Source organism: Ammospiza caudacuta, chromosome 2 (genome assembly GCF_027887145.1).
Source record: "Ammospiza caudacuta isolate bAmmCau1 chromosome 2, bAmmCau1.pri, whole genome shotgun sequence".
NCBI lineage: Eukaryota > Metazoa > Chordata > Aves > Passeriformes > Passerellidae > Ammospiza > Ammospiza caudacuta.
In genome coordinates, this window is record NC_080594.1 from 1,635,516 (window position 1) to 1,651,987 (window position 16,472).

The 16,472-nt window shown below is 54.3% G+C and overlaps 1 protein-coding gene across 1 annotated transcript; it reads right to left on the reverse strand.

Annotated features, from left to right (window-relative positions):
- Positions 1-1,161: 1,161 nt before the first annotated feature.
- On the reverse strand, positions 1,162-12,581 carry P2RY2 (purinergic receptor P2Y2). The gene is made up of 2 exons (XM_058824999.1): positions 12,415-12,581; positions 1,162-5,675 (listed from the first exon to the last, which is right to left on the reverse strand). Exon 2 carries the CDS (start codon positions 5,669-5,671, stop codon positions 4,592-4,594), a length of 1,080 nt encoding a protein of 359 aa, XP_058680982.1. The 5' UTR covers positions 5,672-5,675; positions 12,415-12,581; the 3' UTR covers positions 1,162-4,591.
- Positions 12,582-16,472: the final 3,891 nt, after the last annotated feature.

Genomic DNA, 16,472 nt, shown 5'->3' on the forward strand with positions numbered 1-16,472 from the left:
TGGAGCTGGAACAGCAGGTGGGAGACTGGATCATGAGTTGATGGTGACCAGGCTCTTCCCCTGTCATTAAAACCACAGATCACAGGAGGAGAAACCACACAAGGGAAACTTCAGAGTGAACAGAAAACTTCCCCATTCCCTGGAAAGTGCGATGGATGAAAGTCAGGACTGTGCCTGGAGTGGCTGTGAGTGCCACAGTGCCAGCCTGGGACAAGGACCCTGCTGCTGGCACATCCCCTTGGCACCAGCAGAGGACTCTGCTGCTGCAGGTTCAGTTTATTCAGATGAACTGTTCCTCCATTAAAAATCAGGATGGATTTTGCACTGCTGGGCCCAGCATCCTCCATGTACCTCCCACCATCTCCCAAGGTCCCCCAGAGGCTGAGATCACAAGAAACCCCTCACCCTTTCTCTCCAAGTTCTAAGTTGGGAGCTTGGTGGTTTGAGGCTCCCTCAGGATTTAAGGGGGGCTGGGAATGGGGTTTTGACACGGTGCCTTCCCACAGTGAGTGCCAAAAGCAGAGGAGAAGGGTCTGGTGGGACAATCTCCTGCTCTCCCACCAGCAGCATCAAAGGGGGCTGCAAAACCCACCCAGGGGCTTGGGGGTGCTGCAAAAGGGGAACCTCCAGTGCTGAGCTGAGACCTTGCAGCTCGTCTCAGGAGTGAGGAGCCACAGCCAGGAAGGTTTCAGCTGGCTGGGAGGATTTGTGGAATTGCTGTTCTCATATTAATTAGGTTTTGGGGTTTTTTTGGCTGATTTTTTTCTGAATTTTTTGGCTTTTTTTTCTGAATGCTTTCCTCTGCCCTTGGGAGATCAGGCAAATAGGCTTGAGGGTTCAAACCCTTGCCCAATCCCAAAGTATGGAAAAGTGGGGTTGTGGGCATCCCCACTTATATAAATCACATGCATGTGTGCCTACATGTGCACAACCCAGCTGCTCCCCAGAACACCCCCAAAATGTTGGTGCTTAGCCAGGGCTCAAAACTGCAGGTATTTGAGGAGAAATAATTTTTAGAAAGGGTTATTTTAAACTTCCAGGTTTCCATGAGCGTTTATTTGTCAGAGTCTGCAAATATTGGTATTGAAGCTGTGAAAGTCTTCAAATAAACTCCTCACAAAGCTGGGTGATTGATGTGTTATTTCAAACACCCACTGGTTGGTTTCTCCCTGAGCAACTGCTGCCTTGGCCCATCCATACTGGGGGAATTTCTGCAATAATATTGGGCTGTGGGATTTGGGAATTGCCCCTGTGTTTGAACACAGCTTTGGCCTGCTGGGTGGTGGCCTTTGGGCCTCTCATATCACTCTCCCAAAGCCACCTCAGGCTCTGGCATGGAGGAGGTTTCTCTGGCGTCAAAAACAGATTTTGAGCTGTTGGGTGCCAATTCCTTCACGTCACAATTTCCCATGAAATTCCTAGGAGCTCAGCAGTGTGGCAACTTTGTTCCTGAATCAAACTGGTCAGAGATGACTTGGAGGGGCAGACAGACTTGCTCCTCTGGATAATCCAGCCCCCACGGCAGAAAAGCAGAATAAAAATGGAGACAGGACTTGGACAAAGAGGTGGAAGCACCAAGTGTTTACAGTAACAGCATGGCCCCTCGCCTGCCGCTGTCCCATTAAGGGCCTGCTTCCTAGGAAGGCCCGATCAGGAAGGAAAAGCTCTCATGGGAAGCTGGGAAGGCCCAGCACAAGTGTGCATCCTTCCAGCCCGTGTGGCAGATTTGTTGCCTTGGCAGGAAACCATCAGTGCTCTCAACTTTCCCTTCCTGCTGCCTGTGCTAAGGGATATTTAGAAAAAGTGCTTTGTGACCACTTGGCGTGGCTGGGTGGCTTTTTCTGCTCGTTCCTCTGCACAGCCTCTGTGCTCCCCATCAGTGGCTGCTTCTCTTCCTTAAATCTCATTCTTGGGTTTGGGTGACTCAGGGCTGGATGAGCTGTGCAGAGTCATTGCAGTAAAGATTTGGGAAGGATGCTCTAAATCCCAGAAGTGAAACCTATTCACGTGTGAGCCCTTGGTCCCTGGGCATTGTCCCCAGAGAGGAACCCCTCTGAGAACCAGAGGTTTCCAACGTGTTGTTTTGGCAGCTTCTGAGTGGCTGGGAGAGCCAGAAAAACAAAATAAGTTATATGGGATGGGAGACAAATTATTTTGAGTTATGTTAATTAATTACTTAATCTAACAATTTATTCTAGCCTTCAGCAAGAGCAGCCTAGGAGAATCTACCAAAACTATGGGCACACAACCTAAAAAGGTTGGCTATTGAATTTGACACACTCCAAGGGGTTTTGTCCCCATGACCTCAGAGCTGTCTCTGGATTTTTCCAGAACTGGTGGCACCAGCCCCATGAAAATCTTGAATCAAGAGTGGAGATTGAATTCATTGAATTAGATGGAGATCAAGATATTCAAAGGAGTGGACAGCTGTACCTGGAGCTTAAAATATTTCCATGGTACTCAAGAACCCAGTTTGTACCCACAATACCCATCTTTGTGCATACCAGAGGAGACAGCAGAGAAGTGCTTGTAGTAGAAATAAACTCATTTACTGTCAGAAATCTGAGGTGTTTGCATGTTACAAAAATAAAAATGTACAGTCACTGTCATAAAACTCACCTTTTTTTTTTCTCTCTAGTATAAGTTAGTGCTTTTACAAACAAAAACAGAAAAGAGTCTAGAGCTAGATTTCCAGCTGGTACCTCTCCAAGTGCTCTGCATAGGCCAGTGGGATCACTTGGGATGAGGATCACAGGATGAGGGACACCCCTGATGGCACTGGCAGTGCTGCCAGGGTGGTGGCCAGCTCAGAGGGAGCTGGGATTTATTTCCAAGCAGGACCAGAGGAGGAAACTTTGGGTATGTTTTTGTTGAATTATTCAAAGCACGGAACGTGTCCCCGCTGCTTTTTGGCAAGGGTGGGAGGCCGGGCAAGGCCTGGCCTGGAGTGATGTTTGTACCAGCTCGGTGCCCTGGCTGAATTCATTTCTCCCAGCTGTTTGTCTCGCCCCAGTGACTGTGCCATGACCCTCCCCATCAGGCCAAGCTCCCTCCACAAGAACAAAGGAATAAAGGTGCTGCCATGGTGCAAGGCCGCTCTTAACCCAATCCTATCCCAAACACACTCGAGGGTGGCATGAACCACCTGCAGATGTCCTGTTTGCCTTTGCCTGCTGTGGTTGTGTCATTGCTGGTTGGGACAAGAGCTCCCCTTTGGGGTGGGAGCACAGGAACTCCCAGTTAGCCCTGAATGGTCCCAGTCACCCGTGACTGAACACACCTGGTGACATCATGGTGCGCCTTTGTCTCCACCAAACTTCTCAAGGAAGGATGGGAGAAGCTAAGGCCTGGGTCTAAGCCAACATCAAATGTGTTTGCCTAGTCCTGAAATAGAGCTTTTACAAAATGTGACTCGTCCAGTGCTGCAGTTCAAGCAATTTCATTTCTGGGGGGAGGAATCAGCGTCCTCCTGGCAGGGAAACCACGGACCTGGGCTCGGGCTCTCCAACCCAACAACTACAGGGAAAAACACCAGGAGCACCTTCAGGTGAAATGTTCTGTGGACATTTTTTACAAATCCAGGCAGAATGGGCTGAAGCTCAGCACCACCTGCAGCTCCTCAACTCGGGGTTTGGTGCTGGCAAATTTTGTCACCTCTGAGGGACAGCAATGGGGACATGGCAGCGCTCAGCCAAGGGGATGAACTCTGGTCTGTGCTGCTGGGCTGGAAACATGAGCCACCAGGAAGGGGGTTAAAAAAAAATACATGAAGAGCTCACCTTAAATTTTAATGAGCTGGAGATGATTATTAACAGCCAGCAGCTGGAAGCTGCAGGTTCCTGAAAGCTTTTAAAGGGTGACTGCTGCTGTTGGGAAGCACTAATGGGTTTTTTGGAAGATGTTGGCCCCACTGGAGAAACCTACAGGGGACCTGCTGGATGGTACCAGTAAACTCCAGTGGGCTGCTACCAGGGCACTCCAGTGGGATGGAATGTCCATCAGGTTAGTGGAAAGGCAGCCCTTGGACAGGAGCTGGGAATCCCATCCCTGCCCTGCCAGCTTGAAGCTGGGAGAGCATTTCTGCAGGGATGCAAAGCTGTGGGAGACCCTTTCCTCTGTGGGTGATACTTGTCCTTGACATTTGCATCAATCTGCTCAGCAGAACTGCAGCTGCCTCTCCTCATCCCCCCAAAGCCCTTCCTACCATGCCAAGGCACAGAGGAACTCCGGCTCCCCCTGTGCCAGGCAATCTGCAAACAGAATTCTTTAGGGAGACTTTCTGCACACAGTGTTCTTGCTTGGGAAAATAACTCAGGGCACTCAGGGCACGATTTGTTCCCCGGATTTGGTCACCTCAGCGTTGATCAGAGGGGCAGCCTGGGATGCAGAGCCACAGACCAGGGTTCATGTGTGCAACCACAGCTGCACCTTCCTGAAAAAATTACAACAAAACAAGCAGAGCAGCGCCTTTGACACAGACCACGCCGGAGCGGGGGCAACCCCAGGCACCCCAAACACCCAAAGCCTCGGGCCCCAGAGCATCCTGTCCTCCCTTCAGAGCCAGGACAAACCCTCCTGCTGCGGGGCAGAGCTAGGATTTCAGATCCTTGGAGAGCTGTGTGTCCGTGTCGCTGCTGGTTCCCAGGTGACTGTTGGGCACGATGCCCAGAGCCACCTCGTTCTGAGGCTTCCACGGCACTTTGTTGCCCGCAAACCTCATAAATCGTTGCCCTGCTAAGAAATACAAAATGGGATCCAAGCAGCTGTTGGTGCTGGCCAGGGGACGAGTCACCTTGTAGGCCAGGTTGATGGCGTTGAGGGTCTGGCAGCTCAGGTCCCAGCTCCGGAAGGAGTAGTACAAGGTACGGGTGACGTGGAAAGGAAGAAAACAAACAATGAAGACCACCAGGACGATGATGATCATCTTCACCGACTTCTTCTTGGAGCGGGACAGGCGGGAAATGCCCCGGGTGGGCTGGAGCAGCCGCCGGGCCATCAGGCAGTAGCAGACGATGATGATGAGGAAGGGGATGCAGAAGAGCAGCACCAGCATCACCGAGCTGTAAATGACGAACTGCCCGAAGAGCTCCTTGCTGGAGGTGTCGTGGCAGGTGATGGCGTCGCCCTTGGCGCTGGTGGTGACGAAGAAGAGCACGGGGCACTGGCACACCACGGTCACCAGCCACACGGCCACCGAGACCTTGCGCGCGTGGCGCACGTGGCCCCAGCGCAGCGACTTGAGCGGGTAGCAGATGCCCAGGAAGCGGTGGATGCTGATGCACAGCAGGAAGAGGATGCTGCAGTAGAGGTTGGTGTAGAAGAGGAAGCGCACGAGCTTGCACAGCCCCGCGCTGAAGGGCCAGTTGTCCCCCATGGCGTAGTAGTAGACCAGGAGGGGCAGGGACACCACGTAGAGCGTGTCGCTTATGGCCAGGTTGAACATGTAGGTGGTGGAGGCGTTCCAGGTCTTGATCCTGAAGATGAAGGCGTAGAGGGCCAGCAGGTTGAGGAAGAGCCCCACCACGCACACGATGCCGTAGGAGACGGGCAGCAGGACGTATTTGAAGTCCTCGTCAAACACGCACTTGTAGGGGTTGTCATCTGTGCCACCCGGCTCCAAGGAGCTGTTGGTGACCCTGGTCCAGGCTGGAGGAGTTGTGAGGTTCTCCATCACCCTGGGGGGACAGCAAAGAGGCTGTAAGGACACGGAGACAACGGCTCAAGAGGGCAGCACATCACTGGCCACAGACACCATGGCCTCACGGTGTTGGTGACACAACTGAGCAGACCCTGGCATGGAGGAATTATGGTCAGGTGGATCAGGTGAGTTTTATTCAACCTCATTTTGCATCTGGAGCACAGAGGAAGAACCAGGCTGCTTTAAAGTCACCAACAAACCCCAGGCTACATGTGGGACTCCACCTCAGAGGTCCTGCAGCCCAGTTCAATGTCCCGAACCGCCCTTCCCACCAGGTTCACACAGAAATTTGCTCTCCTGCATCTCAGAACAGGAAAGATGCTCCATTCTGTGCATAACCAGCCACAAGGGGTGACCCAGCTGAGCACCACTAGAAATGCATCCTGCTAAATTCCAGACAGAGAGGATTAGAAAGTGGAATTTCAGCACGCAAACCTCGCGACCATTTCAGAGGTCTTCAGCTCCTTCTGGTAGGGCAAACCTCATCACACCCTGTAATCAAACCTTGCCAAAAGGAGCAGGGTCTCCACCATAGGGGCTCTGCCTTGGCTGCTGATGAGGATGAGGGGTCTTTAATGGGTTTAGTGCTGGGCTGATGGTGGCCAGGTCACAGTCCTGCTCGCTGGCCTTGAGCCCTGCTTGTGCAGAGCTGGTTTCTGCACGGAACTGATTAGCTGGGAGGAGAAAAATGGCCTTGAAAGGGTCTCTGCAGACACACAGAGCCTGGCCTGTCTGTGAGGAGGGACAAGGGCCCTTTTGTGCCCTGGGCTCTGCTGACACACGATCTCTGAGCGAGCCCATGGGTCAGGAATCAAATTAAAATGTATTTCCTCCCTTCCCGTAAGAGGAGCCGGATTGGTGTCCCTGCTGTTCCCTGCCTTACGGGAAGCCCGTGGAAATGGGGGGTCACAGGGAGACAATCCAGCCCAGCAGCTCAGGGAGCAGCAGCTCCTGCAGGAGAAAGGCTCTGAGGAAAGGTGCCCTTGGAATGAGCGTGTGGGATGTACCCTGGCCCAAACCTTATCAGGATTTCAGGTGGGAAAGAGCAATCCCGGCCTTTTTGGGTGAAGGGCTCAGCTCTAACCTGGTGCCACCATGCTGAGGGCATGTTGCCATGCCCTTTGTGGCAGAATAAACACCAGATCCAGAGCTATCCTGCCCCTACCTCAACCCAGATGCTGTAGGGAAGGAGGCAGTGACAGTATCCTGGAAGCTGCCAGCCTGGATGGTGTCCCACCAAAGCAAAGCACTTTGGTACTAAAAAGCAGCTTGACAACTGTTTGCTGAGGGAGAGGGGATGAAGTGATGCTTCCAGCCCATCACCAGGGGATAACTCCAGTCCTTGCTGCGGGGCCTGGATCAATCAACCTGTCCAGAAGTGCACTGCCACCATCCCTGATGATGTTTCCCCCATCCTGCTGCTCTCCCCTTGGAGCAGAGCAGGAACAGGGCTGGCTGAGGCTCACACTTCCCAAGGACACACACACACATCCCAGCTGATCTGCAGTATCTGCAAAAACCCCAACACAACTTTGGGAACCACTCTGTGATGAAAATCAGGAGCCAGCGTTGTCCTGGCCTCGGGGTTTTGCTTCTCCTGCACTCAGCTCAGCTTTGCTCCCATCCTGCTCCCCCCGAGCCCTCAGCAGTGTGGCTGTGGATGGAGAGGGTTAACAGAGCTCTGGCAGATGGGAAAACATTTTCCAGCTGCTGTTGTCTGCAATTTCTTCCTTCCCTCTGAGCTGTGCAGCTCTGTGGCCCAGCAGAGAGAGGTTGCCCACAGAGCTGGCAGCTGATGAAACGGGCTGGGCAGGCCACCGTGACCGAGGGAAGCCACACAAGATGCCCCAAAAGGCTCAGGGAAGGCTTACAGAGCTCCAGAGGCTTCAGCCTGGCATGGATTTCTCCGTCTGCATTCCCTCTCTGCCCTGCACGGAACCCAGCACCGATGGGGGGAGATCATCCTGAAGTCCAGCTCAGCTTCCCAGGCTCCTGAGGCTCCAGTGAGAAAACCCAGCCATGCTCCGTCCCTAAGCCAAAGTGGGGAATCTCCTGTGCCTGGTCCCTCATCCCCACCTTCAGGACAAGGAGCAAACAGTGTTTGCTGCTTGGTTTGAATGCAGCCTTGTCCTTGCTGTCGTGCTCTCCCTCCTTTTCCTTCTGGCAATGCAGAAGCCCTTCTTTTCCCTCTTTTTTAGCCTTGTTTTGCCCAGAATCCCTAGGACAAAACGTGCTGTGTGTGCAGGGCCCGTGGCTGCAGTCCACCCCCTCACTGCATCCGCAGGCAGCGAGCTGGAGAGGCCAGGCCAGCCAAGGCACATGGGGGAACAAGGGCTGGCAGCTGGCACTGCCCTTTGCTGTGCCCACGGGTGCCACAAATGCCAGCTGTGACACCCCCAGCCCCAGGATGAGGGGAGGGAGAGGAACCAGCAATCCCTGAGGATGCCAAGTGGGATGAACACTTCTGTGATCCCCAAAAGCAAACAAACCACGATGCTTTGGTGAGAGCCACCGGCATCTGCCCCATCACTTCATCTCCTGGCCCCTTCTGAGGTCACAGTGGGAGGCTTTTCCTCTGGCATTGACCAGGCACAGCTTTTTGGGTGCCATCCACTCACAGTTTCCTCCGTGCTGAACCACGTGCAGGTTGCAGTGGCTGGACCATCCCTCTCTCTGCAGTGTGCACCCGTTTATCCCATGAGTTTATTCCCAGAAAACCTCAGTGCCAGAGGATGAGGGCAGCACAGGAGAGCAGCCTGGGCAGATCACTGCCCTCAAATACAGCACCCACAGGCACGTGCACGTGAAGTCAGCATCCCAAAATGCTCCTGTAAGTGGATCTGCAGGGATATTTGGATCAGGCAGCAGGGGAGAGGAGGGGGCTGTCATGAGAGAAGGTCACGGGCAGCTCAGGAATGGGCAGCACTCCACAGGGAGCCCATGGGATGGGCACTAAAATCCCAAGTAAAGGTCTTGGCTCCTAATTTCTGCCCCATTTTCCAGCATTCCCAGTGCCATCCCAGCTGTGTTTTACACTGGAATTTGCCAGGCAGCAGCAAAGTCACTGAACACAGCAAAGCGCAACCAAGTCATGGCTGTGATTAATACGTTTTCACAGGGGGCTGATGAGGTTTAATTGGCCTTCCCAAATAATTAATGTGGATTAATTTCCCAGCAGGACCTCACAGAGGCAGCCCTTGGTGGTGCCACGGCTCCCACTGCTTAATGCTGAGGCTGAAACCACGATCCCCTCGTTCACCACATCTTTTCCCTGACTGCCTTCCAAAGCACACACGGAGAACGTGGGTGTTTTCCCTGCCCTCATTCTGAGGCATTGTGTGGACTCATCAAAATCCTCGCTCAGGATCAGGAACCACTCGAGACTCTGGGAAGCAAAACGATCTGGGATTGTTTTTTATAGGGGGCCATTGAATCTTAGTGTGTATTGTACAGGTGGCCTTTGAGCCATAGTGAAATCATTGTATTGTACAAGTGGCCTATGAGTCTCAGTAAAATCTATGTATTGTACAAGTGGCCTTTGAGTTATAGTAAAATCTATGTATTGTATAGGTGGCCTTTGAGTTATAGTAAAATCTATGTATTGTACAAGGGGCCTTTGAGTTATAGTAAAACCTATGTATTGTATAGGTGGCCTTGCCCCAATCCCAGTTGTTCTAGATGGGCTGCAGCTGTGATGTCCTTCACTGGGCTGCAGCTGTGGCCAGTGAAGGTAACTGGGATAAAAGGGGCTGGGCTTGGCCAGGCAGGGAGAGCCTTGGAGGAGTTGTGGTGATGGAGGAACGCTGCTGTGAAGAGCTGTGTGTGAGGAACTACCCCCCCCCCCCCCCCCCCCCCCAGAAGGTATGGGACTCTAGAAATATGATAGCAAAAATAGGATAACAACAGTTCTTCACTGCTCTGGGGCTGTGGTTCCAAGCCTTTGTGACCAAAAGCAAACAGGGAAGGTGTTTGGGTGCTCCCAAGCCTGTCTGCTTGGAGCTGTGAGATGGGATCCGAAATCTGAGCCTGCCCAAGCTGCTGCTTTCCATCTGCCCTTTCCCTTGGATCCTTTCTGCCACAGTGACCTTCAGAGCCCTTCTCCTCCAGGCTGGCCCCAGCTACCAGTGTGGGCTGAGGATCATTCCCAGCGCTTCTCCCCAGCAATCCCAAGGCAAGACACCCCCAAAATTCATTTCCAGCTTTAAGGGGCTTTATCCCTCTCCCTGCCAGGCAACATCCCTCCTTTATCCCTGCTTACCCCTGCCTCCATCCCCAAAATAGCCAGAACATCTCAATTAAAGCAAAACCTTGCAAAGAATCTGTGTTTCTGTCCCTACAAAAAAGCAGCTTTGGAGGGCAGCTCCACTCCAGGAATGCTGCCTCAGTTTCCCCTCCTGTCAGCAGGCTGAGAAACAGCAGAGTTGAATTTGTGTTCTCTGTGAAAAATATTTTTCTGGGGGTGTTTTGGTTTCCTAGAGGGTTTTTCAGTAACTTGATCCAAGCTAAAAAGGGGAGAGAAAGTCTGGAGAAAAAATGTAACGAGTTTAAAAGAACTTCATGACTTTGTTTGGAGGTCAAATAAAAGGTTTTGCTTTGAGAGAAATCCCTTCTTCTGGGAATTTCTGGTTTCCCCCAAGAAACTCCCTGAATTCCTCCCTGAATCCATCTCCCTTCCAGCTTTTGCTTCCCTGGGGGTACCAAAACCTCCTGCCTTGCTCCACACCATGGGAAATCAATTGAGATTAATCAAATCTGTGGCTTTACAGTGAATCGAGAAAGCATTAAAACCATCAGTGACAATGGTAATTAAGGGCACCTTCACTCAGTAGAACCTGACTCAATTCCCAGCACGGCAGAGCTCTGGGGATGGATCCTGCTGGACGCAAACATCAACCCTGGCCAATATTTAATCCCTTCACCAACACTTCCCTTCCTGCTTCAGCAGGGGTGATGCTCCCTGCCTGTTTTTCCCTGCTGTGGGATTGGGGCAGATCCTATTTGAGCCCTCAAAATTCCAGTTTTAATAATTCCATGGGGGAAACTGAGTACTTAGGCTCCTTTAGGCTTCCTGCAGGTTCAAGATGGTGTTTGTGTCAGGAGTTTGACTTTGGTTTTGCCCCTCCATGACCTTTAGATGCCCACAGGAGGAAGCAGTCAGAGGGAAGAGTGTGGCTCCAGTTCCTGGCCGATTTGGTGACCCTACAGATGTCATATGTGGGAGAAAGGACATTTCCATGGAGACCTCCCAGCCTCCTGCCCACACCAAGGGAGTCACAACCACCCTGGAGAAACCAAAGGCGCTCAGGGGGACAACCAGGACCACACAATCACCGTGGCACCAGCAGAAAAAGGACTTTGGGGGACAGGTTCTTTTTCCCATGGAGTCTTTGCTGCATGGGTGGTTCCCAGGCAGGTTTTGGTGGGGGCTGCCCGGCAGCACGCTCGGCTGCCAGAGAACTATTCGTGGCTTTGGCTCCCTGTCAACAACCTGAGATAAAAATCGCGCTGGGCAGAGACAGGATAAAGTCACTCGGTGCCACGGCCCGTCAGAAATCCTTTTGGGGCCTTTATAACCCACTAAGCCCTGGGATGTGGCTGTGCTTTGGGGAACAGAGCGTTTGGGGGTCTCTCCTTTTGCATGGAGCCCCTCAAACTATCAGCCACCTGTTGTTTGAGGGAAAACAAGAGTAATTTGGTGGTAATGATACGGCCCAATTTTGGCAGCAATGACCATCCCCCAGTGCTGGTGCCCCCCAGAGCTGGGTTTGCTGCTCCTCACCTCGTGCACAGGAAGGCAGCGGGTTGCCAAGCGGCTTTTGCAATAAACTGATAAGCAAACTGGAACAGAAAGAGAAATGAGATGTTTTGCCCCTAAAGTTGTTCCTGCGGCGATGTCAGCCAGTGCCCACCTCTGGGAAGAAGGGTGTTTGGGGTGTTAGGAGCTGCTAGAAGGAGTCAAACAGTTTGAGGTGAGAGTGTCACCATTGCAGTGTAAATTAAAACACTCCCCAAAGAAATTACATAGGGAGCCCAGCACGCAAAGAGACGGAAAAACACGCGGAGCAAAGCAGGGAGTCAGCTCCATGGTTTAACCTGAGCTGTGCGCAGGAAATCACGGACGAACAGCCACAGAACTCCCCGGGGAAGGGAGAAACTCAGCAGCAAAGACATTATTGTGAATTAATGCATAAAAACCTCAACAATTCAGGCGAAGAGGAGCAGGAGGTTTCCCTGCGTGCCCGTTCGTGCCAGCACCCGCCCAGGCCAGCGCCTCCCTGCCGGCTGCGGCTCCCACTGCCCTGTTCTGGAGCCCTTTGGGGCTTTTTCAGTGGCACTCCGGGCAGTACCTGGGGGTGACAGGAGGAGAGCCGGGGTTCGGCTCTGTCCATGCCGTGCCCCTCGCCCTGCGCTGGGTGCGCTGTGTCACCCGTGTCACCCAGACAGCAACGAGTGCCACCACCACCTCCGTGAGTACGTGCATGTGTGTGTGTCCGTGCGTGTCCCACTCGTGTGTGCGTGTCCCCATTCCCACCCCATTCACGAGTTTCCCACTCCATCCTGGAGGTCGCCTCCTGTCCTTCCTTGTCGTGGGCACCCCCACATCCCCCCATGATCCCCCCGTGGTCCTCCCACATCCCCCCATGATCCCTCCTTGGTCCCCCCGTGGTCCCCCCGTTGTCCCCGCACTGTCCCCCGCCCGCCGCGGCCGCGCTCACCGGGTGATGCCGAGCCGGGAGCTCCGTGCCGGGGGCTCCTTGCCGGGGTTCAGCGCCGATGTCCCCGCTCGGGAGGCCGTGCCATGCCCGGCTTTGGTCCTTCCCCCGCCCGGTGCCGCCGCTCCCGGTGCCGCCCGTGCCGCGTGTGAGCCGGGCCGGGGCCGCACCGCCCTCCCGGCGCTGGGAACGGGGCAGGACCGGGGCCAGAGCTGCCCCGCCCGGGCCGGGACCGCCCCTTCCCCCGGGGACGGGACAGGAGCGCTCTCTCCTCCCTGGATGGGAACGTGCGTGGGACCGGGACAGCAGTGCGGCCGGCCCTCTGTTCCCCTGCGGATGGCGCTGTGGGTGGGATCGGGGTTAGCGACAGAGCGGGATCCCCCTCCCTGCCCCGGAGTGGGAGTGTGGATGGGATTTGGGGCTGGGCACCGACCGCTCTCCCTGTTCTCCCCCGGAATGGGACCGGGATTAGGGCTGGGACAGGAGACCCTCCCTCCATCCTCCAGAAATGGGAGCATGGATGGCATCAGAATCGGGACTGACACTGGAGACAGGTGATTGCGCCCCAAATCCTGCCCCGGGGATGGGGCCGAAGTCAGGACAAGGACAGGACCCCTCCCACCTCTCTGCCCTGGGAATGGGACCATGGATGGGGCTGGAGCTGGACTGAGACCGGACTCACTTCCACGGGTGCTGGTACTGGGACTGATGCCGGGACTGGGATGTTGGGGCATTTCACCATTGCTGTGTCCAGGAGGACACGGCAGAAACCTTGCTCGAGGTTTGCTCCTTGCTGTGCCCTCTCTGTCCTGCTGTCCCCACAGAGCCCTGCAGGACACAGCCTCCCAGGGAGCTGCAGGAAGCTGAGGAGAGCCGCCACCACCACCAGCACCTTCACACCCTGCCCTCTGCTGCAGGTGCCCGAGGGAAGCAGTGCCCAGGTCCATCCCAACTTTCCTCATTCATCTGGGTGAGAAACTTTGAGATTTTGGGGCTGGGGAGCAGGCGCAGCCCCAGGGGATGACGTGCAGGTGGCCCAGCTGTTTTCCACTGCCAGGAGCATTCCCCATCTGTGTCCCTGGGTGACAGCCAGGTCCTCCTTCCCCTGCTGGATCTGATTCCATCTGCGGGTCCTTGGGCCCCCTGGCTGTGCTGGGGGGGCACAAAGCCCCTGATGAGGAGGGGAAGGACACCAATGGCATCTATTACTCAGCAGCACAAAGTGGCAGCTGGCTCAGGAGGCTTTGAGAGGATATGAACTCCTGGCATGGACACAGCGCTGCGGACATTTCGCTCCTGGACCTCCATGCCAGAAAAGAGCAAAAAAAATAATTCCTGTTTGCTTCTTCTGATGTAATTTGTTTGAGGAGGGAAAACAATACATCACATCACAGCTATTTGGGGCTGATAAGGGAGGAAGGACAGGCTTGCTGCCTGCCCAGAGGGAGGGAGGGAGATGCCTGAGTGAGGCTCAGCCGGGTGCCCTGGCTGCTGAGCCCAGCCCAGCCCTCCTGGGTTTGGAAACGCTTCTTGGGCAAAGGCTGGGCTCACCCAGCCACAGCACCTTGGTTTCATCCTCCAAATCCTCCCCCCTGCCAGGGAGGGATGATGCCCAGGGGTGGTGGATGATGCCCAGAGGAGATGGATGATGCCCAGGGAGCTGTTGCTGTCCCTGCTGGAGCTGTGACCCATGGGATGATGCTGCTCTCAGCAGCCCTTGCCTGGCACTGTCTCCCCCAGCCTGCTCCTCCAAGGGCTGAGCACCTGCAGCTCTTCCTCTGCAGGATGGAGCCAAGCAGCTCAAAAACAAGAGGCAGGCTCATCTCCAGGGGTGATTACTGATGGCCAGGCTGGCTGCGAGGGCTGCTTGAGGAGATGTTTCTCTAAAAGCTTCTTTGGAGCAGGGAGGTGTCCCCTGGAGAGCCCTCTTCCCATCAGACCTTTCCCCAGCCTGGTTGGAGTCCCAGCAGCTTCCAGCAGGCATGAGCTTCCCAGCTTCACTGCCCACTGCAAGGAAAATCCTCTCCTTTCCTTTCTTTTGCTTTTTCTCCTCTCGTTTGGGCGTGAGGGAGATGGAAGGAGGCCTTGAACCCTAACCCACCTTGCTCATTCCTGTCCTATCACCCAAGGCACCCAAAACCAGAGCCTCCCCTGCCCCAAATCCCCCTTTCCCAGCTCCACAGCAGCCCAAGGAGGAGGCAGATGTTTTAAATCCTGTTGAAAAGCCCATGGTTTGTGCAGCTGCATGCAGAAGACAGAGGCAATACCCGGCGAGCTGACCTGGAAAGCAGCCCCACGTTTCCCTTTGCAGCTTCATTTTTCAACCCTTTTGGCAGCCCAGCAGGTTTCTAAGACACTTTCAAAACATTCCCATGTTGACTAGCAGGCAGGAATGTGATACAGGAATGGGTGGACCAGGGAGGTCAGGCTGGCCACAGCAGAGCCTGCACTGCACCCATGGGTGCAGCTCAAACACACAGAGAGACGGCAGGAGTGCTGGCATGTATCAAATCTCTCTTCTTTTTTGTGCTTTATTTTGTTTTTAAAGCCTTAGGTGCAGCAAGCAAGGCAGTTTGGGTGTGTTGGGCTGAGCCTGCAGCCCTGCCCTGTGTGACTGGGCTGGCAGCAGGGACATCCATGGGAGCTGATGTGACTGTGCAGCTTCCCAGGGTGCCTGGATTGTCTCTCCAGGATGTTCTTGCTCAGGACCACCAGCAATTTTCAAGGGGCAGCAAAAGCCCAGGCAGCTGGAGAAGGAGCCTTTGCTGCGTGGGGCTGGTGCTCCATGAGGAGCAGGGATTTGGAGGAGACCTGAGGCTCATGGGGCTCTCTGGAACAAGCAGCTGCAGGCAGAGAGCCTTGAGCACACTGCTCAGCGCAGGGAGGGCTTTGCTCTGTGGCTGTGCCCATCTGGGTGTGCACTTTCTCTTCACCACTGGTTGGGGATTTTTATATCAGCCCAGCTTTCGTTTCCTCCCCACCGAGCACATGTGGTGCTTCTCCCCTCCTCCTCCTCCTCCTCACCATCAGGAAGGTGATGGAGCTGCCACTCACTCACTTTTCCTCCCAGCTCCTGCACAACCCAGGTTTTTGGAGGGGTTTTCAGGCTCACAGTGCATTTTCCCCTCTCAGGATGATGCTTGCAAAGAGGGGTAGGGATGCTGCCCCAACCCTCCAGGCAGCAGGAGCTGCCTGCCAGGCCCTAAACACAGGCATCCTGTTGTGGCCAGAAGTGTTTGTGCTTTTAGGAAGACCATAAATAAATAAAGCACCTCACACCAGGGCAGGTGTGTTAAAATTAACTCATAGGCTGGGGCTGGGTGTGCTGTGGGTTCCCAGGTTTGGTTCTGCGCTGCACCTTGTACAGGGGGGGTGTCACAAAAAAGTCACAAAACTCAACAAGGACAGCTCTGGCAGGGTCATCTCTGCTTGTGCTGGCCCCATTGATGGCTTTCTTAGGAGCAGAGATGCTGAGTTTTCTGTCAGATTTCATGAGACTTCCTCTTCCCCTGGGGCTGCCTTGAAAATAGTAAATAAGGCAGATTTAAAAAAAAAAGCAAACAAACCCATTCAAGGTCTCATTCAAGAGGGTTTGAGCAAGCTGAAGCAGCAGGAGCTGCTGGAAGAGCTGTCCTGGAGGACAGAACTTGCTGCTGGAGGAGGTTTTGCACTGATCTGGCATGCAATAACACAAGTAAACAAATTTCTTCAAGCCAAATCCTCCCAAAACCAGCAGCAGCAACCCATCCATGTAATGCTCCTGGCCTAAAATAGTGCTGGGGGTTCCCAAAAAAGGCTCCTTTCTCCTCATTTCTCGATTTGCAGAGCTGCTGGGGAGCTGTGCAGGGGTGGCCCCAGCTGTGCCTGGACCCCTGGCAGCAGTTTGGGATTCAATGGGCACGGGCAGCTGGATTATGGGGTCCAATCACCCCCAAATTTGGTGGGGTTACAGTTGGCTGACCCACCAGCAGCTCAGCCTGGGGTCAAACACAGCCTGGCGCCACGATGGATTAACTCCAGCTGCAGATTGGTTCAGGGGATGGAGGGGCTGGGCCCCCATG

Bases quoted from the DNA above. Each gene is read 5' to 3' on its own strand.
- P2RY2 (XM_058824999.1), bottom strand. From the start codon at position 5,671: ATGGAGAACCTCACAACTCCTCCAGCCTGGACCAGGGTCACCAACAGC.